Source organism: Somniosus microcephalus, chromosome 8 (genome assembly GCF_052327205.1).
Source record: "Somniosus microcephalus isolate GS21.2 chromosome 8, FLI_Smic_1.0, whole genome shotgun sequence".
Lineage (NCBI taxonomy): Eukaryota > Metazoa > Chordata > Chondrichthyes > Squaliformes > Somniosidae > Somniosus > Somniosus microcephalus.
The window spans coordinates 59817453-59844313 of NC_140994.1; the positions used below are offsets into that span (position 1 = coordinate 59817453).

Here is a 26861-nt window from a genome sequence, read left to right on the forward strand (position 1 = left end):
GTTTTGGATCCGGTACAACTCATTTATGCCAAAACCTAATTGCTGATACAAAGATGTCAAATTTGAATTCAAGATATAAAATTCTGTCCTCCTGTCATGAAAGTATTTGAAATTAAATAATTGCTAAATGGAAAAAGTAAACCTAAGGATTGAATAAGTCATGAGAATTAGCTGGTTATTTCATGACATTTAGGCCTCATAAATACAATTTAGACAGAGAAAGGTTAAGCAAAAAGAGAAACTAAATCAACAGATGGTCAGAGAATAGACTTCAGATCTTAGCTATATACTCATTTTCTAACCTACTTCAATATCATTCTTGAGCTCTAGGCTTTGCATCTCTAAATTTTCTCACTTTTCCGTGGCTGCCTCTTTCCTTAGTTACTTACACATTGTTTCCTTAATGTTTCTGTCCATTACCTGACTGAGATGATGTTCTATATTTCCACTCATGATTCCTTTCTAGGTTTGTCTGTGTTTTTAAAATAATCTTCTGTAATGTAAAATATGTGCGACTGTCATGAAGTGTCCCTATTTTACGACGGTCCGTCGTTTGCGAGTGGCCATAGGACCAGGTTTCACTGTATCTATAATTTCTCCCTTTATATAATGCCTGTCCACCTCTCGTATTCCACTTCTGAAGAAGGGTATGGACTCGAAAGTCCAACGTGTCTGTTCTCTCCAGAGCTGCCGTGTGTTTCCAGTAACTTGTGCTTTTGTTGCGGATGTTTGCAGTACAAACAGTACAAATTTCAACAGCTTATCAATTTGCAAAAAAATATTCGACCGCAGTCTGAAATGCGAGCACTCTCACAATAAGTGCAAGAAGGGGTTCCTGTTCTTTCAAAGTTGGAGTGCAGGATAATGAAGCTCATGTAGCGCAGTCGCTCTCGCTCCTGGCTGCGCGCGGGCGCCCCCTACATGAGGCTGAGGTTGCGCGCACTCGCCCCGCTTCCTTCACGCATGCGCTGTCGAGCTTTCTTCTGGAAGTTTCTGCGCAGTGGACGAGCTTCAACTTGAATCACCTGCCCGGGAGGCGACGCCAGCTGACGGGATCAGATGTCTTAACTGGAAAAGAATCCATTTTGAAAAAGGGTTAGACCCGGAACGTCAACTCTAATTTCTCTCCACGGATGTTGCCTGGCTTGTTGAGTTTTTTCAGCATTTTCTGTTGTTATAAAGAATCCATGTCGTTGGGCAGGGGAAAAAAATACTTTTTGGAATGAATTGAGTTGGCTGAGTGCAGTCGCTGCAACTGGTTTTATTTGTCTGAGGGATCGAGGCCTGGCCTGTGGCGGCGGAGGATCGAAGTTCAGACTGTTTCCCCTCCGTTTGCTGCAGTGACTTCCATCGGTCCCTTTAAGCCATGGTGAAGAAGAAGAGCGGGATCCCCGACGTGTGAGTATGACGAGACTGACGGTGTGAACAATTGGTGAACGAATCAAACCCTTCACTTGCACTCATCACATGGCCCACAGATGAATCAAAAGGGGTGCATTATATGTTTGATTATATCATGCATTTATTTACTTCCCGGTTTTTGTGTTGCAGTTTTTGACGTTTGGTGTTTTAGGTATCCTTTAAACTATCCACACAAGATATGAATCTGTAAATGTGTGCACTCTGAGGGGGAAAAAAGACAGCCCCCCCATCCCAGTTTGCTGAGTGGATTTATAGAAACAAACATTGGACACGGCAATATGTGAATGGCAGTAACACCAGGATGGTATTAAGATTGTTACCTGTCAGGCTTTTGTATGGAAATTATGACGTGATAGACGATAGTCCGGATGGGATGCATCCTAACTTGCTAAGGGAAGTAAGGGTGGAAATTGCGGAGGCTCTGGTCACAATCTTCCAATCCTCCTGAAATATGGGAATGGTGCCAGAGGACTGGAGGATTGCAAATGTTGCAATGCACCCCTGTTCAAAAAAGGGGAGGGATAAACCCAGCAACTAGCGGCCTATCTTCGATTGGGGGTGGAGGGAAACTTTTAGAGACATTAATCCGAGACAAAATTAATCAGCACATGGAAAAATATGGGTTAATAAATGAAAGCCAGCATGGATTTGTTAAAGGCAAATTGTGTTTGATTAACTTGATTGAGTACTTTGAAGTAACAGAGAAAGTTAATGAGGGTAGTGCAGTTGAAGATGTGTATAGAGTTTCAAAAGGCATTTGATAAAGTATCACATCATAGCAAAATAGAAGCCCTGGGATTGAAGGGGCGGTGGCTGCTCGGATTCAAAATTACCTAAGGGATAAAAAGCAGAGTGTAATGGTGAACAGTTGTTTTTCAGACTGGAGGGAAATGTGCAGTGGTGGCCCCCAGGGGTCAGTATTAGGACCACTACTCTCTTTTGATATATATCAATGACCTGGACTTGGGAATACAGGCAGAATTTAAAAGTTTGCAGAAATATAGCAAACAGTGAGGAAAATAGTAACAGACTTCAGTAGGACATAGACTGGTGAAATGGGCAAATACATGGCAGAGAAGTGTGAAGTGATTCATTTTGGTAGTGTAACGGAGTGAGAAGGATGATCTGTGAGCCATAGGCTTCTGAGAGCTCTGTATCTGTAATAGGTATACAGCTTTAAGAAGTTTTATTTAATGTCAGAATGAGCAAGGTAAGGCGGTATAGCTTTAAGAATTCATTCACCTTAATTGACTTTAATCAGGAACGACTCCCAGCCTGGAAGGATAAAAGGCAGGAAATAATGCAGTTGAAGAGAGGAGGTTGGAGAGGTAGGAAAATAGTTGAGATGGGCGAGGGCGGAGTGTGAGACTGTAGCATGGAAAGTAATCCGTGTTAATGTCTTGTTCATCGCTGCATTTATTTTCACAACTGCCATGGGTGAATAAACCTCATTTGTTTTAAGTTCTAGTCTGCATGCCTAATTAACCGCTGGGTCCAAGGCCTGCTTCAGCTTGTTACATGGTGTCAGAAGTGGGATTTTGGCACTCTGAGAAAGGCCAAGACCCACCATCATGGAGGAAATGCTGAGAGCATTCATGCAGGCCACATTGACGCAACAGCAGAATAACAAAATTCTGGAACTCCAAAGTATCGGATCATGATGGCGAAAGAAGAAAGAACTGAGGCCGAGATCAGAATTTGATGCAGAGACGGGTGCCTGGAGGATCCAAGGCGACGGACCCACAGCCTATCTGGCCTAGCTTGGTATTATTAAAGGTGACTCTGGGCGATGCTGTGGCGGCATACCTTCTGATCTTCGAATGATGTGCAGAGTGAGAAAAGTGGCCCAAAGAACAGTGGGCAGGGATTGTGGCTTCTGTTTTGGTAAGAGACACCTAAAAGGCATACTTTGACTTGGAACCAACCGATGCAGCTGCTTACCAGACGCTGAAGGAGGAAATCCTGGTCCGTACTGAAATAACCCCCATGGTGAGAGCTCAACGGTTTTAAGCCTAGGCCTAAGAGGTGTGGAAATCTCCAAGATCACAGATGTACGACCTGATACACTTGGCCTGGCGATGGCTGCAGTCCAAGACAAATAACCTGGTGAAGATCATGGAGCTGGTTGTGATGGACTGGTTCATTCCAGCTCTAACCCCAAACTTCATGAGATGGGTTGGAAAAGGAGAGCTGGCAGACGTCCAGGAGTTGGTGGCCATAGTAGAATGACATCTGGTGGTGGAGGAGCTGGCTTACCATCAAGGAGACACCCCCTCCAGGACCCTATGGCACCCTCCTAGCCCAAAAAAAAGATCCTGGTAAAACTATGGGAGACGGCAGGTGCTGAATTGCAGCAAGAAGCTATGAAGGGACATTGTAACTTCTTTGATAACAACAAAGTTAAAATGTTAAATGTGATAAGCTGTTAAGGTGTTATCATTGTGATGGGTTAGGGCATATTGCAAGACGATGTCCTAACCATTGGGGACCCTATGGACTGTTGTCTGGGAAACCAGAGCCCAGCTTCTGGGAGGATTATTTGATTGGCATAGTGCAAACCGTGAGCCACGTGGAGGCTACCCATTGTTTTTTAAAGCTGTGGTAAACCACTGTTTGTATTCCACTGTGTACATGCCTGGACATACCTCGGCTGACTCCTCCCACAAGTCCTAGTATAAAGGTGACTGCTCCCCAGCCCCTTTGTATTCTGGACCGGTCGACCACTCGAGGCAGACCTTCATTCTTTTTGTTAATAAAAGCCTTTAGTTACTCTCTTAACTCTCAGTCTTTTATGAGTAATTGATAGCGCATCAATTTTATTAACAAAATTTTTATAATGGAGAAGACCCTCACACCAGCATGCCTGGACTTAGATCATCGGGAGGCGGACTCATCCACCAAGTTTACTCACTGGCTTAAGTGTTTCGAAAAATTCCTGACCTCCTCCGCAGCAATCAAATCGGACGAGGACAAACTGGATGTCCTGACCTCCAAAGTGAACCACCGAGTGTACTCGGTCATCCAAGACGCGACCTCGTACGCGGACGCTATCAAGCTCCTCAAGGACCAGTACACGCGCCCAGTGAACGAAGTGTACGCCAGGCACCTTCTGGGGTGTCGTAAACAACAATCTGGGGAATCGACCGTGGAATACCTTCAGGCACTGTCTGTGCTTGGCCGGGCCTGTGGTTGTAAGGATGTAAAGGCTGTCGTGTACACAGAGGAACTTATCCGGGACGCTTTTGTAGCGGGCCACAGATCCAATTACACCCGACAGCGACTGTTGGAGCAGAGTGACCTCGACCTCAACAAGGCCTCTGAACTCGCACTATCATTGGATGCAGCCTACCGGGGCATGGATGCCTACTCCTCTGCACCGTGGACGCCGCGGGGAATGACAGCCTGGGACACGGTAGGACCGCTTCATAGCGCCGTGCCACCCCAGCCACACCCCAGCAACGGCCCAACTACCGCAGCAGTGTCCCAAGGCCAGACAGCAGTGCCCCAAGGACAGAAATGCTACTTCTGTGGCCAGGCAAAACACCCCAGAGCGCGCTGCCCGGCGAAAAACGCGATCTGCTCGGGCTGCGGGAAGAAGGGACACTACGCTAACGTCTGCAGGGCCAAAGCCACCCTGAACCCCAGCAGCGCCGCGTGTGGGCCATGCGGGCCGCCATCTTGGGCCTCCCCGGCCATGTGCGAACCACCGGTACAGCAGCCATTTTGGACGCCTCCAGCCACATGGGGATCATGGACGCCGCCATCTTGGACGACAGCCGGAACGCAGCAGGCCCCCAACACCGCCTCATCTGATACCCGCAGCGACACACCGACCCCTACGCTGGCATCCGTTACACTGGACCAAGCGAGACCGCACCAGCTGGCCAGTTCCACAATGGACATTAAGGTAAATGGCCACGATACAATCTGCCTTTTTGACTCTGGGAGCACGGAGAGCTTCATCCACCCCGACACGGTGCGGCGTTGCTCTCTCCCAGTCCTGCCTGCGCACCAGCGGATTTCTATGGCCTCCGAGTCCCAGTCGGCAGACATCGGCGGCTACTGCGTAGTGACACTCGTAGTAGACGGGACCGTGTACGATCATTTTAAACTTCTGGTCCTGCCCGACCTCTGCGCTGCCGTCTTGCTGGGGTTAGATTTTCAGTGCCACCTTAAAAGTGTTACGATGGCGTACGGTGGACCCCTACCCCCACTCACAGTCCGCAGCCAGCAGCTCCCAAATTGCCCGCCGCGCACCAGGTGCAACCTCTCCACACTCAGAGTCACCCCCCCCCACTGTTTGCTAACCTCACCCCCCGACTGTAAGCCCATCGCCACAAAGAGCAGGCGATACAGTGCCGGGGACAGGGTTTTCATTAAAACCGAAGTGGAGCGGCTCCTGAAGGAAGGGATTATTGAGGGCAGCACCAGCCCCTGGCGAGCCCAGGTTGTGGTCGTTAAGACCGGCGAGAAGCAGCGCCTGGTCATCGACTACAGCCAGACAATAAATCGCTACACCCTGCTGGACGCCTACCCACTCCCCCGCATAGCTGATATGGTCAACCAGATCGCGCAGTACCGCGTCTTCTCGACCATTGACCTGAAATCAGCGTACCACCAGCTCCCTATCCGCCCTGAGGACCGCCAGTATATTGCCTTTGAGGCAAACGGCTGCCTCTATCACTTCCTTAGGGTTCCCTTTGGCGTCACCAACGGGGTCTCCGTCTTCCAAAGGGAGATGGACCGGATGGTAGATCAAAATGCGTTGCAGGCCACTTTCCCATATCTGGACAATGTGACCATCTGCGGCCGTGACTTGTAGGACCATGACGCAAACCTCGAAAAATTCCTCCGCACCGCCCAACTCCTGAACCTGACATATAACAAGGAGAAGTGCATATTCCGCACAAACCGCCTCGCCATCCTTGGCTGTGTTGTGGAACACGGAGTCATCGGCCCCGACCGGATGCGTCCCCTTATGGAACTCCCACTGCCCCACTGCCTCAAGGCCCTGAAGAGGTGCCTAGGGTTTTTCTCCTATTATGCCCAGTGGGTCCCCTACTATGCGGACAAGGCCCATCCGCTGATCAAGTCCACCTCTTTTCCCTTGACGGCAGAGGCCCGCTTAGCCTTCCACCGTATCAAGGAAGACATTGCCAAAGCCACCATGCACGCAGTGGACGAATCCATCCCCTTCCAGGTGGCAAGCGACGCGTCCGACTTTGCCCTGGCCGCTACCCTCAATCAGGCGGGGAGACCCGTGGCCTTCTTTTCACGAACCCTCCAAGGCCCGGAGACCAGACACTCCGCTGTTGAGAAGGAGGCCCAGGCGATTGTGGAGGCTGTGCGTCATTGGAGGCACTACCTGGCCGGAAAACGATTTACCCTGCTCACTGACCAGCGTTCAGTTGCTTTCATGTTTAACAACAAGCAGAGGGGCAAAATCAAAAATGACAAGATCTTGAGGTGGAGAATCGAACTTTCCACCTACAATTACGAGATCTTGTACCGGCCCGGGAAGCTCAATGAACCCCCGGATGCGCTATCGCGTGGCACCTGCGCCAGCGCGCAGATCGATAGACTGCGGGCCCTCCACAATGACCTCTGCCACCCGGGGGTCACCAGGTTCTTCCACTTCATCAAGGCCCGCAACCTGCCTTACTCTATTGAGGAGGTCAGGACCATGACCAGGAACTGCCAAGTCTGCGCTGAGTGCAAACCGCACTTTTATAGACCAGACAGGGCCCACCTGATAAAAGCCACTCGCCCCTTTGAGCGCCTGAGCGTTGATTTTAAAGGGCCTCTCCCCTCCTCCGACCGCAATGTGTACTTCCTCAATATTATTGATGAGTACTCCCGTTTCCCGTTCGCCATCCCCTGCCCGGACATGACCAGTGCCACGGTCATTAAATGTCTGAATGACCTCTTCACCCTGTTCGGTTTCCCCAGCTATATCCATAGCGACCGGGGCTCATCGTTTATGAGTGACGAACTCCGTCAGTACCTGCTAACTAGGAGTATTGCCACAAGCAGGACCACCAGTTACAACCCCCGGGGGAATGGACAGGTGGAAAGAGAAAATGCGACAGTTTGGAAGGCCGCCCTGCTAGCCTTAAAGTCTAGGGGCCTTCCAACCTCCCGCTGGCAGGATGTGCTCCCCGATGCGCTCCACTCTATTCGGTCACTGCTCTGCACTGCCACTAACGCCACCCCTCATGAGAAAATGTTTGTCTTCCCAAGGAAGTCCACATCGGGGACATCGCTACCGCCATGGCTGACGTCCCCAGGGCCGGTCCTACTGAGAAGGCACGTGAGGACCCATAAAACGGACCCCCTGGTCGAGAGGGTCGACCTCCTCCATGCCAACCCCCAGTATGCTTACATTGCATACCCGGACGGGCGGGAGGACACAGTCTCCATAAGAGACCTTGCACCCTCGGGGGCCGCAGTAACCCACTACTCACTACCACCCCGCCCCCCCCACGATCCGATATCCAGCCCCGGCAGACGGCAGGCCTGGGCCTAGCGACCCGCTCGACATCTACGAGGACGACACGCCTGTGCCACAGCCTACGCGGGACTCGACGCCGGAAGCTCCACTACCCCTGCCGTCGCCACGCCGATCACAGCGGCAGACAAGACCTCCGGAGAGACTCCAATACACTAACTTTTAATACACTTCACCCCGCCGGACTCAATTTTAAACAAGGGGTGAATGTGGTAAACCACTGTTTGTATTCCACTGTGGACATGCCTCGGCTGACTCCTCCCACAAGTCCTAGTATAAAGGTGACTGCTCCCCAGCCCCTTTGTATTCTGGACCGGTCGACCACTCGAGGCAGACCTTCATTCTTTTGTTAATAAAAGCCTTTAGTTACTCTCTTAACTCTCAGTCTTTTATGAGTAATTGATAGCTCATCAAAAGCCCATAAAGTTAAACGGTAAAAGAGTCAATGCGCTGAATGATTCCGGTAGCGCCGTGACCTTGGTAGCTGCCAGTTTGGTCTGACCTTCCCAGTTACTTCATGGGTTCAAAACAGATGTACAGTGTGTGCATGGGGTGTCTGGTATTACCCCACTAGTATGATGACTTTAGAATATGATGGGAAAAGTCAAGTGATTACCACAGAAGTAGTCCCAGCCCCAAGACCTCCCTCAACCAGTGATCCTGAAATGGGATCTTCTGGAATTTGAAGCCCTCATTAAAATCGAGGTTCAGAATATGCCGACCATGCAGTGCCATTTAAACACTGGTCGCATGCCATGGACGCTAGGAGTTCGCTCAACATTTTCCCTTTTGAGGACCCCAGCATATTTCAGGGAATTGGGCAGAAATGAAAATCTAAAGGAAAGCAGAGGTGAGATAAGGTTTGAGGAACTAGAGAATAGATCCCTACTATTTTAGTAGATCAACTTGAAGCCCCTTCCACTAGTAGAACATCTCAGATGTAGAGGGAGAAGATTCCTAAGAGTACCTTCTTGGGAGAAGGGAAGTCTCCTTAGAGGAGTTCCCCATGAGTGTGACAGATTTCAAATGGGAACAGGCTAATGACCTGAAAACCGAAGTGATATTGGTTATGGACACCCAGTAGAAGGTAAATTTAAAAAGGGCTGTGCCTTAGTATATAATTGAGAATGATTTGTTGTACAAGGAGACCAGTGAGCACAGGGTAGAGGTAGAACAACTATTGGTTCCAAAACCCTTTTGACAGCTAGTATTGGATCTGGCCCATAAACACTTGTTAAGTGGACATGTCTGGGTAGAAAAAACCCAAGAGAAAATCTTACAACTTTTTTTTTGCCATGGATGTATAAAGAAGTTCAATTGTATTATAATTCCTGTCCAGAATGTCAGTTGGCAAGATCTAAACCTTGCTTCCATACTCTTGGTCCCCTACCCATAATCTATGTACCCATCAAAAGAATTGCTATGAATTTGGTGAGGCCTTTGGAAAGGTCTGCCAATGGATACCAGTATATTTTATAGTAATAGTTGATTATGCGACCAGGTATCCAGAGGCTATTCCCTAATGGACCAAGGCATCAACAAAAATTGCCCATGAATTGGTAAGGGTATTTTACAGGGTAGGAATTCCAAAAGAGATTCTGACAGCTCAGGGGACTCCATTTATATCCAAACTAATGGGAGACCTATATACAGTACATTGTTAAAGATTAAGGCTTTACGAACCTCTGTATATCTACGGATTGGTAGAGCAATTTAATAAAACTTTGAAAAGTATGCTAAAGAAAGTAGTAGACAGGGATGGTAAGAACTGGGACACCTTATTACCACACTTAATGTTTGCATTTTGAGAAGTTCCACAGGCCTCCACGGGGTTTTCACCTTTCGAGCTTCTATATGGGAGACAATCCTGTGATATTACAGTATTAGGGAGGAATGGGAGGAACAGAATAGCCCTTCATAGAATGTGGTAGAAGACATGCTGAAAATGAGGGAGGGTACAGACCGTCACTCCGATAGTAAGGGTGCACCTGGAAAACGCCCAAGAAAAGCAGCCGGTCTAGTATAATAAGTAGGCCCAGGGTGAGGCGGTTCTGTCAGGGTGACCAAATTTTGCTTCTGATTCCCAATCTCTGGAGCAAATAGTAGCTCAATGACAGGTTCCATATGAGATTGTGGAACAACTAGGCCCTGTAAACTACAAAGTTAGTCAGCCTGGGAAAGGCAGAAGGAGCAGATCTATCATATTAATCTGCTAAAACCATGGGGAGATCAGGAGACCCTTGTGTCCGAGCTGGGGCCTCTTTTGGAAACTAATACCCGAGAAACCGGGAAGTTTCACCTGGCCAAAGCTAAAGAACTAACAGCACAGCAGCAACTAAACCTGCTAAAACTAGTCGAAAGAAATAGGGGTGTTTTTACCCCTCGACCTGGGAAAACTCATTATTATCATGACGCCTCTGGGGATAATGGTCTCGGCGAAACTATACCGGATCCCCAAGGCGAAGAGACAGGAGGTCTCCCAAGAGATTAGGACAATGCTAGAGCTAGGGGTAATAAAGAGTCTCAGGAAATGGTCAAAGGCTATAGTTATGATGCCAAAACCCAATGGGTCATGGAGATTCTGTAATGATTTCAGAAAATTAAAAAACGTATAAGTTTGATGCTTGCCCCTTGCCTGGGGTGGACGAGCTAATTAAACGCCTGGGAAATGCCAACTCCTTGTCCACCCTGGACCTTCCGAAAGGGTATTGGCAGATATTGTTAATGGATTCTACCAAAGAAAAAAATGGACTTTGTAACACCTGGAGGTCTATACCAATACCGAGTGAAGTCATTTGGGCTGTACTGGGCTCCTGCCACCATTCAGCGGCTAATAGATCGGATTGTGAGGCCTCATGCTCAGTACGCCCCTGCATACCTATAATATTGTAATCTGCAGTGGCTACTGGGAGTCCCATCAAAAAAGAATTAGAAGCAGTACTGAATAGCTTAAGAAAGGCAGGTCTGACAGCCAACCCAGGGAATTGCCATTTGGGTTAGTCAGAGGCGCACTACTTGAGGTATGTGGTCGGGGGCGGACTAGTTAAGTCCCAACTTGACAAAGTAGAGGCTATTAGGAAATAGCCCGGACGCGTGACACAAAAACAAGCAGGACTTTTTCTGGACCGTGTCTGATTATTGTAGACAATTTTTCCCAGACTTCGCCACCAGGGCGGCCCCTTTGACAGATCTAATCAAATCTCAAGAGCCGAATATGGTCCGATGGACCCCTGGAGGGGAAACTGCATTTGGGGACCTCCGGGATGCCTTCAGCTCAGACCAGTACTGATCATTACAGATTTCTCCCGGGTGTTCATCCTCCAGACAAATGCGTTGGACGTTGGGCTAGGAGGAGTGCTGACTCTTCTTCATCTTGCAATTGCCAAGCATCCCGTAATGTACCCGAGTAAAAAGTTGCTACCTTGAGAATGTAACTATGCTATAGTTGAGAAGGAATGTTTAGTGATGTGGGAGGTGGAGATACTAAAATACTATACTAGGGAGAACCTTCTGGCCAGTAATTGGTCATGCCCCCCCCCCCCCCTTAAATGGATGTGGGTGACTAAGGAAAAGAATGCCCAGGATGCACTTGGTTTTTATACTCCCTACTATATGCCTTTTCAGTTGCGCATAGAGCCGGGTTGGCTCATCAGAATGTGGATGCCCGCTCCCTAATGTTGTGCCTTAAGACAGAAATTGCTCGACCCCCTGGCTCTGTGCTGGGGGGTGGGGAATGATATGTAACACTGAGCCATAGGTTTTTGAGAGCTCCGTATTTGCAATAGGGCTACAGCTTTAAGATGTTGTATAAAATGTCAGATTGACCAAGGCAGGATGGTATAGCTTTAAGAAGTTTTGACCTTAATTGCCTTGAATCAGGAATGACTCCCAACCGGGAAGGATAAAAGGCAGGTAAATAGTTCAATTGAGGAAAGGAAGGAGCTGGGAGTGTGAATGTGTAGAGTGGAAAGTAATCACTGTTACTGTCTTGTTCATCACTGCATTATTGACACAACTGCCGTGGGTAAATAAACCTCACTTATTTTAAGCGTGTCTAATTGACCACTGGGTCCTGGGCTTGCTTCAGTAGGAAGGATGAGGAGAGGCAATATAAACTAAATGGTACAATTTTAAAGGGGGTACAGGAACACAAGAAACCTGGGGGGTGTATGTATACAAATCTTTTGAAGGTGGCGGGACAAGTTGAGAAAGCTGTTAAAATGGTATACGGGATCCTTGGCTTTTTAGAGGCATAGAGAACAAAGCAAGGAAATTATGCTGAACCTTTTATAAAACACTGGTTAGGCTCCAGCTGGAAGGATGTAAAGGCCTTGGAGAGTGTGCAGAAGTGATTTACTAGAATGGTACCAGGGATGAAAGACTTCAGTTATGTGGAGAAACTGGGATTGTTCTCCTTAGAGCAGAGAAGGTTAAGAGGAGATTTGATAGAGGTGTTCAAAATTATGAAGGGTTTTGATAGAGTAAATAAAGAGAAACTGTTTCCAGTGGCAGATGGTTTGGTAACCAGAGGATACAGATTTAAGGTACAGGAAACTCTTTCGTATCTGGCACCGACAGAACCAGGATGGTGCCGGTTGATTAAAAATTCCGGATAACGGAGAGGTATATCTACCGAGGCTATTTTTAACAAACAAAATTTAAAAAATCAAGAAATGTGCAGTATAATTGGGTACTCACCTACAGAATGTTGTGTTAAATGGATGGTGGATCGGAAGAGACTGCCGACAGCGCCAAGAAGCCGAGTAGTGGCAGTTTGGAGAACTACCCCCACTGACTAACTCGGCCACCGCAGGAGACTCTGACTCGGACTCTGCAACATTTCCGGTTATTGAGGTGTTGTTTTCAGAGTATGAATTTTGCCAGTTATTAGAGAATTCTGGATATTTAGGTGCCGTTTAAACGAGAGTTTCCTGTAATTGGCAAAAGAACCAGTGACAACATGAGGAAAAATAATTTACGCAACAAGTTGTTATGATCTGGAATGCACTGCCGAACAGGGTGGGGGAAACGGATTCAATAATAACTTTCAAAACTGAATTGGATAAATACTTGAATTGGAAAAAAATTCAGGGCCATGGGAAAAGAGCAGGGGAGTAGGACTAATTGGATAGCCCTTTTCAAAGAGCCGGCACAGGCACAATGGCCTCCTGTGCTGTATGATTCTACGAGACATCAGAAGTATTTTTATTTTAAACCGGCTTCTCGCCCCCCTCCATTTACTACTTTGTCACACAATGCAGAGCATCAATTATTGAGAATATTAAGAATCTTGATCAATGTTCATTGCAAAAAGCAAGTCTTATAACTTGGGCTTCACTTCCATCTTGCTTTGCCACTGTTCCATATTTGACTTGGCAAAAGTTGGCAACCTTAGATGCTATATTTTTGCTTCCTGGTTAAGGGCTATTGATATTTCCACAAGAGTACAGTAGGCTGTGTATGTGATGCACATGAGTTTTGGGGAGGGACTTAAAAGCTGTATTTACAATGAATGTTCTTTAAAATGACATGCAGCACTTCTCTGGGAGAAGTGTGAAAAAATAGGCCCTTAATCTGAACACATTTTACTGAGACTTGCAAATGAATACTTGGTATGTACATGTTGATGTTTTAAAGCTGCATCAGCTCATGATATTTTGTATTTTCATTACAAATTGCTAGTTAAAATAATGCTGCTTCCGATGCCTCAGTTTATCTTGTATATCCTAGTAACTAGCTTCTTGTCTATACCAAAGATGCATTTTATTCCACTTCCTTCTGATTGAAGCTCTGAGGACAAATCAGTATGTCCATTGAAATAATACAAAACACATTTTTAACTATGCTAGCATGAAGTTCTGTTCTGTTTAGTTTGCATGCTGCATTTACTTTTATTTATTCAACTCTCTATCAGTTTTTAATGTTATCTTTTTCTTTTGGGAGTAAATAAAGCATTTGAGGTGTTGCCAGAAATATCAAACCAATCTGTTTCCAATTTTAAAAACTTGTTTGCAGCCTGTCTCATCTTTATCTCCATCTCTTCTAGGAGAGCTGACTATATCCAGCTTCTGATTGTTGCTAGTTAGAAAAGGCTGTGTGTGACCAATTGGTCAAATGTAAAATTAAGTTAATTTGACATTGGCTGCCATTTTACTTTGTGGTCTGGGGCTCTGTTCCTACCTATCGTCATCTCCATTCTGATTCCAAGCCCTGGGTTTTACTGTTTTGGGCTCCTGGTGGACAGATCACTGTCGTCATCGTCTCCTCATCATCATCATATCCATATCATCATCATCATCCGCCCCAGGGCGCTGCACAGGAGTATTGTATGATGCAACTAATATTGACACCGAGCCACATAAGGATACATTAGGGCAGAGAAAGGAAGGGTGCGAGGCCATAGAGGGATTCGAAAACCAGGACGAGAATTATGAAATAGAGGCGCTGCTTAACCAGGAGCCAGTGTAGGTCAGCGAGCACATGGAAGATGGGCGAACAGGACTTGGTGTAAGTTAGGACATGGACAGCCTTACGTAGGGTGGAGTATGGGAGGCCAGCCAGGAGTGCTTTGGAATAGTCAAGTCTAGAGGTAACAAAGGCATGGATGAAGGTTTCAGCAGCGGATGAGCTGAGGCAATGGCGGAGACGGGCGGTGTTACGGAGGTGGAAGTAGGTGGTCTTTGTTATGCTGCGGATATGTGGTCGGAAGCTCATTTCAGGGTCAAATATAACACCAAGGTTGCAAACCGTGTGGTTCAGCCTCAGACAGATGTTAGGGAGAGGGATGGAGTCAGTGGCTAGGGAACAGAGTTTGTGGCGGGGCCCGAAAACAATGGCTTCGGTCTTCCTAATATTTAATTGGAGAAAATGTTTGCTCATCCAGAACTGTATGTCGGACAAGCAGTCTGACAATTTAGAGACCGTGGAGGGGTCGAGAGTACAGCTGGGTGTCGTCACCGTACATGTGGAAACTGACGCTGTGTTTTCGGATGATGTCGCCAAGGGGCAACATGTAGATGAGAAATAGGAGGGTGCCAAGGATAGATCCTTGGGGGACACCAGAGGTAACTATGCGGGAGCGGGAAGAGAAGCCATTGCAGGTGATTATCTGCCTATGATTAGATAGCTAAGCATAGAACCAAGCGAGTGCAGTCCCACCCAGCTGGATGACGGTGGAGAGGCGTTGGAGAAGGATGGCGTGGTCAATCGTGTCAAAGGCTACAGACAAGTCAAGAAGGACGAGGAGGGATAGTTTACCTTTGTCAGTCACAAAGGATGTCATTTGTGACTTTGATGAGAGCCGTTTCAGTACCGTGGCAAAGGCGGAAACTTGATTGGAGGGATTCAAACATGGAATTGCGAGAAAGATGGGCATGGATTTGGGAGGCGACAACACGTTCAAGGACTTTGGAGAGGAAAGAGTGGTAGGAGATGGGGCGGTAGTTTGCAAGGACGGAGGGATCCAGGGTTTTTTTTTTTGAGGAGAGGGGTGATGATGGCAGATTTGAGGGAGTACCTGAGGAGAGAGAACTGTTAACAATATCAGCTAACATGGGAGCCAGAAAAGGAAGTTGGGTGGTCAGCAGTTTGGTGGGAATAGGATCGAGGGAGCAGTTGGTGGGTCTCTTGGACAAGATAAGTGCAGAGAGGTCATGCGGGGAGATCAGAGAAACTGGATGTGAGGCTAGGGCTAGGGCAGGGGGCAACCTTTGAGGAAGTTTGGCCCAGTGGGCTAGGAAGGAAGGGAAGTGGCAGAGGCAGCTGAATGGATCATCAGCACAATTTGCAGCAGCAGTAAAGAGAGCAAATAGGATCTTGGTTGTATAGCCAGAGAAAGAGCAAAAAATCTCTGCAAGTGATAAAGTTTGTACAGAGCACTGGTCCACTTACCGCCCCCCCTCCCCATCTGTGGAATACTGTTTACAGCTGTTGTCACTATTATGAACAAGAAATCAAGGCACTGCAGAGTATCAGTGCAGTGCAATTCAATTGATATCTAGAATTAGGCATCTGAGTTATGAAGAGAGGTTGCTGAAGCTGTAAGTGTTTACACTGGAGAAGCTATTTTGAGAAAGTGACAGATGTGGGGGAATTGTAGTGGGTGCGGTGTACGTGGACTTTCAGGAAGCCTTTGATGAGTTAAGACACTGGACTATTGGAGACGATTAAAGGGTATGGGATTAGGTGAATGGTAGCAAATTGGATTAAAACCTGGCTAGAAGGGAGGAAACAGAGTAGGAGTTAAAGGCAGTTTCTCTGAGTAGTTGGAAGTGGGAAATGGTGCCCCAAATGTTCTGTACTGGGAATGCTTCTGTTCACTGTGTACATCAATGATCTGAATAGATCTAGAGGGAGTGATGTCTAAATTTGCAAATTAAAGGAGGTATAGTAAATAATTCTGAGCGCAAATGGAAGCTGTAAGTGGATATTGATAAGATGGTGGAATTGGGCTTAAAAAAAGTGAGGGATGGAATTCAATATCAATAAACATGAGGTGATAGATTTTGTTTTTAAAAAAAAGTAATAGTTGTACTTTGGGGGCTGACTAAGTGATGTGGAAGAGCAGAGGAATTTGGTTCACAAGTCATTAAAAAGCATCACTTCAACTGGATAAGACCATTTATAAAAAATTTTAAAAAATGGAATACTGGGTTTTATGACGAGAGGCATAAAATATAGAAGTCAAGATGTAATGAGTAATCTATATAAAACATTTTAAGACCACAGTTGGAGTTCTGTGTGCAATTTTGGGCTTTACCATGGGAAGAATGTTCAGGGTACAGTGAGGCAGTGGAATCCACTACCAGAATTAGTGATTTTAAGCAGACATCATGTCAACATTTAAAAATAAGCTAGATAGGAGTTTGAAGGAAAGGACGATAAAGGGATATGGGAATAGGGCAGGCACATAGGATTAGGACTACAACAAACAACAGCTTGCTTTTATATATTTTTTTAAAAAGCGGCATTAATGTAGTAAAATGTCTTACCGCGTTTCAGAGAAGCATTATCGAACAAAATTTGACACCGAGCCATATAGAGACACAGTATTAGGGCAGGTAACCAAAAGCTTGGCCAAAGAGGTAGGTTTTAAGGAGTGACTTAAAGGAGGTAGAGAGGTTTAGGGAGGGAATTGGGGCCTAGGCAGCTTAAGGCACGGCCACCAATGGTGGAGCGATAGAAATCAGGGATGCGCAAGAGGAAAGAATTGGAGGAGTGCTGAGATCTGAGGGTTGTAGGGCCAGAGGAGGTAGCAGAGATAGGGCAGTGCGATGCCATGGAGGGATTTGAACACAAGGATGAGAATTTAAAATAGTTGCTGGACTAGGAGCCAGTGTAGGCCAGCAAGCACGGGTGACTGGTGAACTGGCCTTGGTGTGAGTTAAGATACAAGCAGCAGAGTTTTGGATGAGTACTGCTCATGGAGGATAAACGCCAATGTAGACTGGATGGGCTAAGCAGCCTGTTTCCATGCTGTAATTTCTGTAAAAGAGAAGACATGGGTGATTTTTATGGGAGTGCAGCACTTTCAAACGAGAAGTTAAACCAAGAGTCTGCCCACTCAGTTGGATGTAAAAGATCCTATGACACTATTTTGAAGAAGAGCTGGGAAGTTCTCGTTATGATCAATAGGAACTAGAGGCTGATCATATCTACAAATTCAAGAGAATTTGATAACCCTCGAGCAAATTTTTTCTTTAGGTACTTATCATGGGATACAATGGCCCGGATTTTGCGGTGGTAATGACGGTGAAACTGTCAGTGTTCGCCGTGATTCTCCTCTGAAACTGACCTTAAATTCAGGATTTTAACGCATGCACAGATCAACGCGGAAATCTTGAAGTTGCAGTCAGTCATTCACTGTTCCGCCTCCGGCTGCGCTATGGAACTCCCCATAGCTGGCAACCAGTGAGCTCACTTGAACTGACGAAAACTTCCCCTTTTCCGCTCTAATATCGCTGTTAAATACCCCCTCAAAAAGTTAAGTCTTGTTGAAAGAGGTGTAACTGGGGTTTTAGTGGCCTATTGACTGCTGAACAACGGTTCTGACCCTGAAAATTATTGTATTTGTGGAATGTCAAATTTCTCCATGATAAAACTTTAAAAATCTAGTAATTAAAAAAAAAAAAACTTTTTATTTAAAGTTTGTTTGATATTTCAGCTTCTACCTTAAACCCCATGTATGTCATAATATTTATTTGGCTCTGTAAATTTTTTTAAAAGTGAATGATAATCACTGCTTTTTATTTCCTGGTTTGCTGTCTAAGAATTCTTCAGTGTGTTTGGCTGCTTAGACAGCTTGATGACAGCACTGCTGCTGTATGCTGTAGATCCCTTTTTGACAGTGCTACATTCAAATTAAGGCTGAGAAAGCTAAAGTTTTTGCCACAGAGATCGCCGGATCTTTGTGGGCAGCTTTCTTCAAGGTCAGCAGCGATCACCGTCACTTTGCAGCGAACCGCAAATTCCAGGCCAATGTTTCTTTGACACTGAGACCAGCCAGGTGGACTGCAGTGTTCCTCTCCCGACAGCAGTCTGGACTTTGCATCCTCTCTTCCAACAGTTTCTCTGGATTTTGCTGTCCTTCTGTGGTGAATATTAGACTGCTACCTAAACACTGAAGGATGTAACAAATTTGACCTACAGACATTTGACAACAACAAAAAATTATATTAAATAATGTTACATTACTCTGGATGAGAGTTGAACTGATGTGATGTCCACTGGGCCAACAACAACAACTTAACATTTATATATCCTTACTGTAATGTCTTGAGACACTTCATTAAAAGAGTGGTTGCTGAGCAATTGTGGAAGGATTAAGAGACTACCGATTAGACTGGTTCAAGTGACCAATTTTGAGGAGGAGGGAAGTGGAGTTGTATTGGAAGGGAATTCTGGAGAGAAGGGCCAAGATGGCTAAAGGCTTTTCCACCAAATTGGGGGGGGAAATTCACAGGAGTGTAGAATCGGAGGCTGGAGAACATTGTAGTGATAGGGTGGGGTGTGGATGTAGAGGAATTTGTTGATGATGATGGCGGGGATGTAAAATTTAATCTGTTGAGGATAAGGGGGCAAGCTAAGGTGAGCAAGTACAAGAATGATGGGCAAATGGGGCTTAGTCCATCACTGTACATGGTGAAACGAGCTTTAGATGATTTGGAGGTTGGGAAGCTGGTAGGCAAACTGTGCAAGATGTCAGTTGAACTGAAGCTCAAGTGTTGGGAACAAGGAAGTGTTATTTACCCCATTGCTGGCCATAGCAGGATGAGCTGAAGTGATTTGTTACTTGCAGGTACTTTTCTGGAAGCAATACTTAGTTTCTCTGGTGTTAGGGAGGCAAGCATGGCCATGGGCAGAATTGGACCCTACATTTATTGCTTCCTCGTGAACCGTTAAAAAACATTGTGCTTACTGGAGAAAATGTGTTCTTTCATTCGATATTAACTAACTTTGTGTGCAGATTTCTACCCAGAAACGACTTGCCAAATACAAATATTTAAATAAGTTTTAAGAGATTCTGAACTCCTGGTTGCTGTTCTCTCTGTTTCCCCACATAATGTGATGCAGCTGTCACACTAATCTGGAGGTAGCACTGGCTAGATTCGGGGATCCATTCTCCATTTATTCATACATTTTATTAGTTTATGAACTCACATAATTAAAAGAAACTGAGATTGTGAGAGGGAAGGAACGATTGGCAGGAAGAGGAAGACTAAGAATGGAAGATAAGCAGAGACACTTGCAAGAAGAAAGGCATAGAATTTTTATTTACCTGTGAGATCAACTATTTAGTGTAAATTTTTAGTTGAGATAGCTAATGGGGCAGGGTCCAGTAATCCACACAAGGTTGAAGGAAACTGCTAGGAGCAAGCTTATTTTTGGCCGCGTGTCAATAGGCAGGTGTTTTAATTCTAAAATTGTATCTGGAATTAACCATGAAGGTCAGGACAGTAGTTGAATTGAGGGGTTCTTAGTATTGTCTAGCCCAAGAAGTAAATTTTTGTTTTAATCATGAGTTTTAATTTTGTTTTTTTTTACCTATAGTCTTGGGAAGAAATGTAATTCTAGTTTTACCCTACATTCTACCCTACGTAAACTTGAGGTGATCTAAAACTTGGCTGCCCGTGTCCTAACTTGCACCAAGTCCCGTTCGTCCATCACCCCTGTGCTCGCTGACCTACATTGACTCGTGGTTAAGCAATGCCTCGATTTCAAAATTCTCATCCTTGTTTTCAAATCCCTCCATGGCCTCGCCCCTCCCTATCTCTGTAATCTCCTTCAGCCCCACAACCCCCCCGAGATATCTGCGCTCCTCTAATTCTGGCCTGTTGAGCATCCCTGATTATAATCGCTCAACCATTGGTGGCCGTGCCTTCTGTTGCTTAGGCCCTAAGCTGTGTAATTCCCTGCCTAAACCTCTCCGCCTCGCTACCTCTTTCCTCCTTTAAGACGCTCCTTAAAACCTACCTCTTTCCTCCTTTAAGACGCTCCTTAAAACCTACCTCTTTCCTCCTTTAAGACGCTCCTTAAAACCTACCTCTGACCAAGCTTTTGGCCACTTGCCCTAATTTCTCCTTAGGTGGCTTGGTGTCAAATTTTTTGTCTTTTAATACTCCTGTGAAGCGCCTTGGGACATTTTACTACGTTAAAGGCGCTATATAAATACAAGTTTTTTTAATCTGGTCTTTTGTCCCCAAATTGTATTTATATTTTGTTATAGTTTGGGATGAAATTATCCCTTTAGCTTTTGCTTTCCATATGTTTATTCTAATCCTTTCAGGAATTTTTTGATGATTTGTTTCAAAATTGTAATTGTTCCAAACAATTCACAACGTCACAAAAATGTTGAGAAATAGTGGTAGGTTTATTCATATAGAGAGCATCCTGAAGAACTGTATCACAGTATGGTATGGCAGCTGTAGCTACTATAACCGGAAAGCCCTGCAGAGGGTAGTCAAAACTGCCCAACGCATTACCGGCACCCGGCTACCGACCATAGAGCACATATACCAGAAACGCTGTTTACGGAGGTCACGGACCATCATCAAAGACCCTACCCACCCCAGCCACAGTCTGTTCGCCCTCCTGCCATCTGGGAGACGCTACAGATGTATTCACACCCGAACGACTAGATTTAGGAACAGCTTCTTTCCCAGGGCTGTCATCCTACTGAACTCCACAAATAAACTCTAAAGCCTGCACATCTGCCAATGCACTTTATTATGGTTATGTTTATGTTAATGTATTACAAGCCAAATGAATGTTGAATGTTTAAATGTCTTAATCTAAATGTACACTCTCGGGAGCCGCAAGCCTACATTTCGTTGTACTGCACTTGTGCACTAACAATGACAAAGTTGATTATGATTATGATTGTTGTTGAGGCTCATCTAAAGTAAGGCTGCATTTCAGGGGAATCTAGATAAACACAAGAGGGAGAAAGCAATAGAATGTTAGGCTGATAGGGTTAGATGAAGACTGGAGGGAGGAAGCGCCTGGACCAGTTGGGCTGAATGACCTGTTTCTGTGCTGTTTCACGTTTCTCCCTGATGAGCCAACAAAATATCATGCTGCCTGGCCATGATCCATCATTGTTTTCTTCATAAATTCTTTTCTTGCAGTACTTCTTAAAGGTGTGGAACAGAGCATACTGAATGCAAAACCATTTCTTGCAGTTATGCATTGTTTGAAGACTATTTTATTGTGAAAAATAATTTTTGTGGTTTCATTAACCAGTTAGAATAGAAGGTAGGGCCTTGTCATCGGACTTGGCACAGCCGGTGATCTGTTTGTCCTTAAGTCAGTGTTGTGCAATCTTTTGATGGAACTGCCTTTACAGTTTGATATTTATTATTGCATTATGTCAAAGTCCCCACTATTTTCCATAATGGCACTTAGATTTCACATTATGAATGTTGATTTAAGTTATGTCAAATTTTGAATTTAGAATGTGCCTGGCAAAGCAGAAATCCATTAAAGGGCCTAGATGCAGGGCAACAGCTATACCCAAACTCTACTTTGAAATCTGAACTCCGCCAGAAGTATTTTTGAGTTTAGGTTTGTTGGTATAGCTGCCTAACCTTCATGTCTTTTATCACAAATGCTTTCATTTATACTGTGGTTTCATGTGCTTGGGCACCAACACTGGCAATAAAATGTGGAAAATTGCATTGATAAATGGGTAGCAAGATCACTGGGAGGCAATGAATGTTGGTAACCCTTCATTTTGTGTCCAGTAGTTTTTAAGCAAATTACTTACTAACATTCCAAAGTAATATTCCTTTGTTTTAAATAATTTGATTACTAGTAAGCACTGTTTACAACTTATTCCATGTTTAAGAATTGTAACCTAAATATAAATTCATTTAAGCCTTGTGTTTTTTTAAAAACAAATGAATTAAAGCAATATTAGTGTTCAAATGATTACTTGTATTTTTATAGCTAAACCACAAATAGTGCATTAAGGATGTGATTTAGAATGTTTGGTAAATTAGTGCATATGTTTCACATCAATGAGAAATTGAGCAACACCTGTATCTTTAAACAGGTTTCTTTCTCCCCTCCCCAACCCCCCATTCTCAAACTTTGTGTAGATGGAAAGGTGTTGTACCAGTTGGGCGACGCATACCAGGAACTCGATTTATTGCTTTCAAAATGCCATTGAAAAGGGTAAGCATATTTTAGAATTTGTTCTTGTAATGTGCACCTAATAAACTTAATTAATTATGAAGATGTCCATACTTTTTCTTACATGAATATTTGCACCAGTTCAAACTCCCATGCTGTCCTCCTTGAGTAAGAACATAAGAAATAGGAGCAGGAGTAGACAATGCAGCCCCTTGAGCCTGCTCCACCATTCAATAAGATCATGGCTGATCTTCAACCTCAACTCCACTTTCCCGCCCAATCTCTAAATCATTTGATTCCCCTAGAGTCCAAAAATCTATCTATCTCCGCCTTGAATATACTCATTGATTCAGCATCCACAGCCTTTTCAGGTAGAGAATTCCAAAGTTTCACAACCCTCTGAGTGAAGAAATTTCTCCTCATCTCGTTCTTAAATGGCCGATCCCTTATCTCGAGACTATGCCCCCTAGTTATAGACTCTAGCCAAGGGAAACAACCTCTCAGCATCTACCATTTCAGAATCTTGTGTGCTTCAATGAGATCACCTCTCCTTCTAAACTCCAGAGAGTATAGGCTCAATCTCTCCTCACAGGACAACCCTCTCATCCCAGGAAGCAATCTAGTGAACCTTTGTTGCACCACCTCTAAGGCAAGTATATCCTTCCTCAGATAAGGAGACCAAAACTGTGCACAGTACTCCAGGTGTGGTCGCACCATCCGTTGAATGCGGAGGCTGGTGGGCTGAAAGGTGAGGACAAGGGGAACCCTATCGTGGTTCTGGGAGGGAGGGGAAGGGGTGAGAGCAGAAGTGCGGGAAATAGAACAGACACGGTCGAAGGCCATGTCAACCACGGTAGAGGGGCATTCTCGATTGAGGAAAAAGGAAGACATATCAGAAGCACTAGTATGGAAGGTGGCATCGTCAGAACAGATGCGGTGGAGATGGAGAAACTGGGAGAATTGAATAGAGTCCTTGCAGGAAGCGGGGTGGGAGGAAGTGTAGTCCAGGTAGTTGTGGGAGTCATTCGGCTTATAGTGGATGTTTGTCGATAGCCTATCCCCAGAAATGGAGGCAGAGAAGTAGAGGAAGGGAAGAGTCGGAGATGGACCATGTGAAGATGAGGGAAGGGTAGAAATTAGAAGCGAAGTGAATTAAATTTTCTAATTCGGGGCAAGAGCAGGAAACTGTTATGCTCCAACCAACTTGCAATAAAGGCCAACATGCCATTTGCCTTCCTAATTGCTAATCTCGGGAATTTTGGAAGATCACAACCAATTCATCCACTATCTCTGCAGCCACCTCTTTTAGAACCCCAGGATGTAGGCCATCAGGTCCAGGGGATTTGTCAGCTTTTAGTCCCATTAGTTTATCAAGTACTTTTTCTCTACTGATCTTAATTACTTTAAGTTCCTCACTCTCATTAGCGACTTGGTTCCCTACTATTTTTGGTATGCTTTTTGAGTCTTCTACTGTGAAGACCGATACAAAATATTTATTTAAAATCTCTGCCATTTCCTTATTCCCCATTATAATTTCTCCTGTCTCAGCCTCTAAGGGACCTACGCTTACTTTTGATACTCGCTTCCTTTTTACATACTTGTAGAAGCTCTTACAATCTTTTTATATAAATTTTTTGGTCTTCCTTTGCTGGTTTCTAAAGCTCTCCCAATCCTCGGGCATAAGACTATTCTTAGCAACATTATAACCCTCTTCTTTTAATCGAATACTATCCTTAGCTTCTTTAGTTAGCTACAGATGGATCACTTTGCCCGTGGGGTTTTTATTTCTCAATGGAATGTATATTCGTTGAGAATTTTGGAATATTTCTTTCAATGTTTGCCGGTTTATCTACTGTCATACCTTTTTAATCTAATTTCCCAATCTACCTTAGTCAACTCACCCCTCATACCAATATAATTGGCTTCATTTAAGTTTAAGACTCTAGTTTCAGACTTAGACTTTCACATTAGGTTTGAGAGTGAATTTCACATTAGGTTTGAGAGTGAAAAACTTAGCGGGGGAAAAATTCGGTATCGCCCCATATGGGGCGCCATTATTGGCGGTGCGCAAAGTTTAGTGCCTGGTGCTAATTATCGCCTCCGACAGCAAACTTGGCTTTTATCGCCCCTGGAGGTGATTGGAGCGCTAAATCAGGTGCTACACACCTCTCGAGGCGCTAAGGCCGAGGAGCGAGGCGCTACCTCAGAGGGCGGGCGCAGCGCAGGTGCTGTCAGTTAGCGATTGAACACAGACACACTGGCGCCGGTCAGTTCTTAAAGGGGAGGGTCGATCTTGCTCTGCAGCCACACCCTGCTCATTGAAGCCTTGAATCTAGACCTGTGCAGACCTGTGGCTAAATCTAGCAGCCAAACACTATGGAGACGGCCAGGGAGCGACCACCGCGATTCTGTGAGCGGGCCTTGGAGGCTCTGGTTGGCGCGGTGGAGCACAGAAGATCCATTCTGTACCCAGAGAGTGGCAGGAGGCCTTTGCCACATGAGTACAGAAGAGTGTGGAGGGAGGTGGCTCAGAGAGTCTCCTCAAGCAGCATGGTGCCTAGGACCCATATCCAATGTAGGAAAAAGTTCAACGACCTCACTTGAGTCATCAGGGTGAGTGCCTTTTTTTCAAAACCTCGCCATCCCTCCATCTCAACCTCACTTTATGGCCAGAGGGTCTTAAAAGCCCCAATGCCCAACACTCATCCAACACCTATGGCCCTTTCATCAAACACACACGCACATTCCACACTTTGCATACAGTAAGGGTTATTCAACCATGGGAGGCATTTCAGGCAAGACCATGGCTGCATATTTAATCAGACGCCGTCCTTTTTCTTGCCGGCCAAGCTGTCTCATAATAGGAGACAGCAGTAACGGACCGGTGGAGGACGGCCTCAGCTGCAACCCCTCCGTGATCTTGAGCACGTCCACAGGATTGTGGCAAGCCGGGTGATTGGTCCCGTCGCCACTGGAGACGCCGACCCCGTTCTGGACAGCAATGGTAAGGTCATCACCTTTTTGTCCTCTCTCCTTCCACTTGGTCCTCACAACAGCAGCCTTTGACACTTTTCAATCCAAATCTCTAAATCGCTGCACCCATGCCTCCCTTGCAGCCACCCTGTCCTCACGCTAAAACCACTCTCGTACCTCCCTGCTTTCAGATGGTGATTCACCAGGTGAGGAGACGGGCCCTCAAGTTGCCAGTGGGAGTGAAGCTGAAGGCGAGGAGGAAGAGGAAGCCGGAGCATCAGCGCCACCCTCTACCGAGGCAGCCCATGCCCACACTGGGAACACGCCTTCCCTGGAGGGGAGCAGGGGGGAATGGTCTGATTAGGGTGAAGCTCCAGGACCCAGCAGGCTGCAGCAACGCGATGGGGGTAGGGAAGCTCGGGGGCCTTCTCCCCGGAGGGAGAGTATGGCTTCGAGTCCTGCTGCACTGGACGCAGAGGAGGAGTGGGTCCTCGCTGAAATGAACACCCAGGCAGAGCACAGGCACACTGAGCTCATGGCTGCAGCGGCAAGGGTGCCCGAATCCATTGAATCACTGGCAAGGAGTGTGGAGCACTTCGCTGTAGCACAGGCGGCTGCCACGCAAATGCTTAGTGCTGCAATGCAGTCAGTGGCTGGTCTCATGCAGATGCAGATTGAGGCCACGCAAGCACTGACTGCTGCCACCCTCGCTGGGTCGGGCGCATTTCCCCGGGGCGCTCACCGCGCCGCAGCAGGTCAGCAATCTGTGCTCCATCCGATTGCTCCGGATGCTGAAGTGCTGCCCCGTGGTAGTGCCAGTGTGTCGGTCAAGCAGGGAGTTGCTGTCCTCAAGATGACAGCATTCCTGCTGCCACCACTGGCACTTCTCCACTGCAGTTGCCACCACCTGTAGGACAGACTGCTGCCTACCATGCAGAGTTGGTGCAGTCAGCAGCTGGACCCTCCAGGCCCAGAGCTGGTCCAGGCTGTCCTTTAAGGGCACCTGCATTCTCAGTTTATGACAATCAGCAGCCTTCCCCCAGCCTTGCTCCAGCCACTGGGGTCCTATTACAGAGGAGCTGCAGGGGGGAATTTCGCAAGGGAAGGAGATCCCCCTCGAAGGGCAAAAAGTAGGAGGTGTGACAAAATGTTTTTCATTGTTTTATTGAAGGACTAGGTTCGTGGTCAAATTTTTGTAACTGTTTTGGACATTGTCTCCAGGTTGTGAGAGCCAGTTATGTTAATGCCTTTTTTGTGTTTCTTTCTATTAGTTTGTCATGTGGAAATGAGACACACACAGTTTGTCAAATAAAGAAGTGTCTGTATT

At 45.9% G+C, this 26861-nt stretch overlaps 1 protein-coding gene across 4 annotated transcripts in view; it reads left to right on the plus strand.

The window, feature by feature from the left end:
* The first annotated feature begins 1006 nt into the window (after positions 1 to 1006).
* LOC147113545 (RNA/RNP complex-1-interacting phosphatase-like) overlaps positions 1007 to 26861 on the plus strand; it is a 75277-nt gene continuing 49422 nt past the window's right edge. The window contains exons 1-2 of one of the 4 annotated variants that reach the window (XM_085994766.1): positions 1007 to 1398; positions 22482 to 22603. In XM_085994766.1, the coding sequence (XP_085850892.1) occupies positions 22528 to 22603 (76 nt within the window). In that variant the 5' untranslated portion in view covers positions 1007 to 1398; positions 22482 to 22527. The remainder of the gene's footprint in view (positions 1399 to 22481; positions 22604 to 26861) is intronic. The other 3 variants (XM_085994768.1, XM_085994765.1, XM_085994767.1) reach the window with 3 other exon arrangements.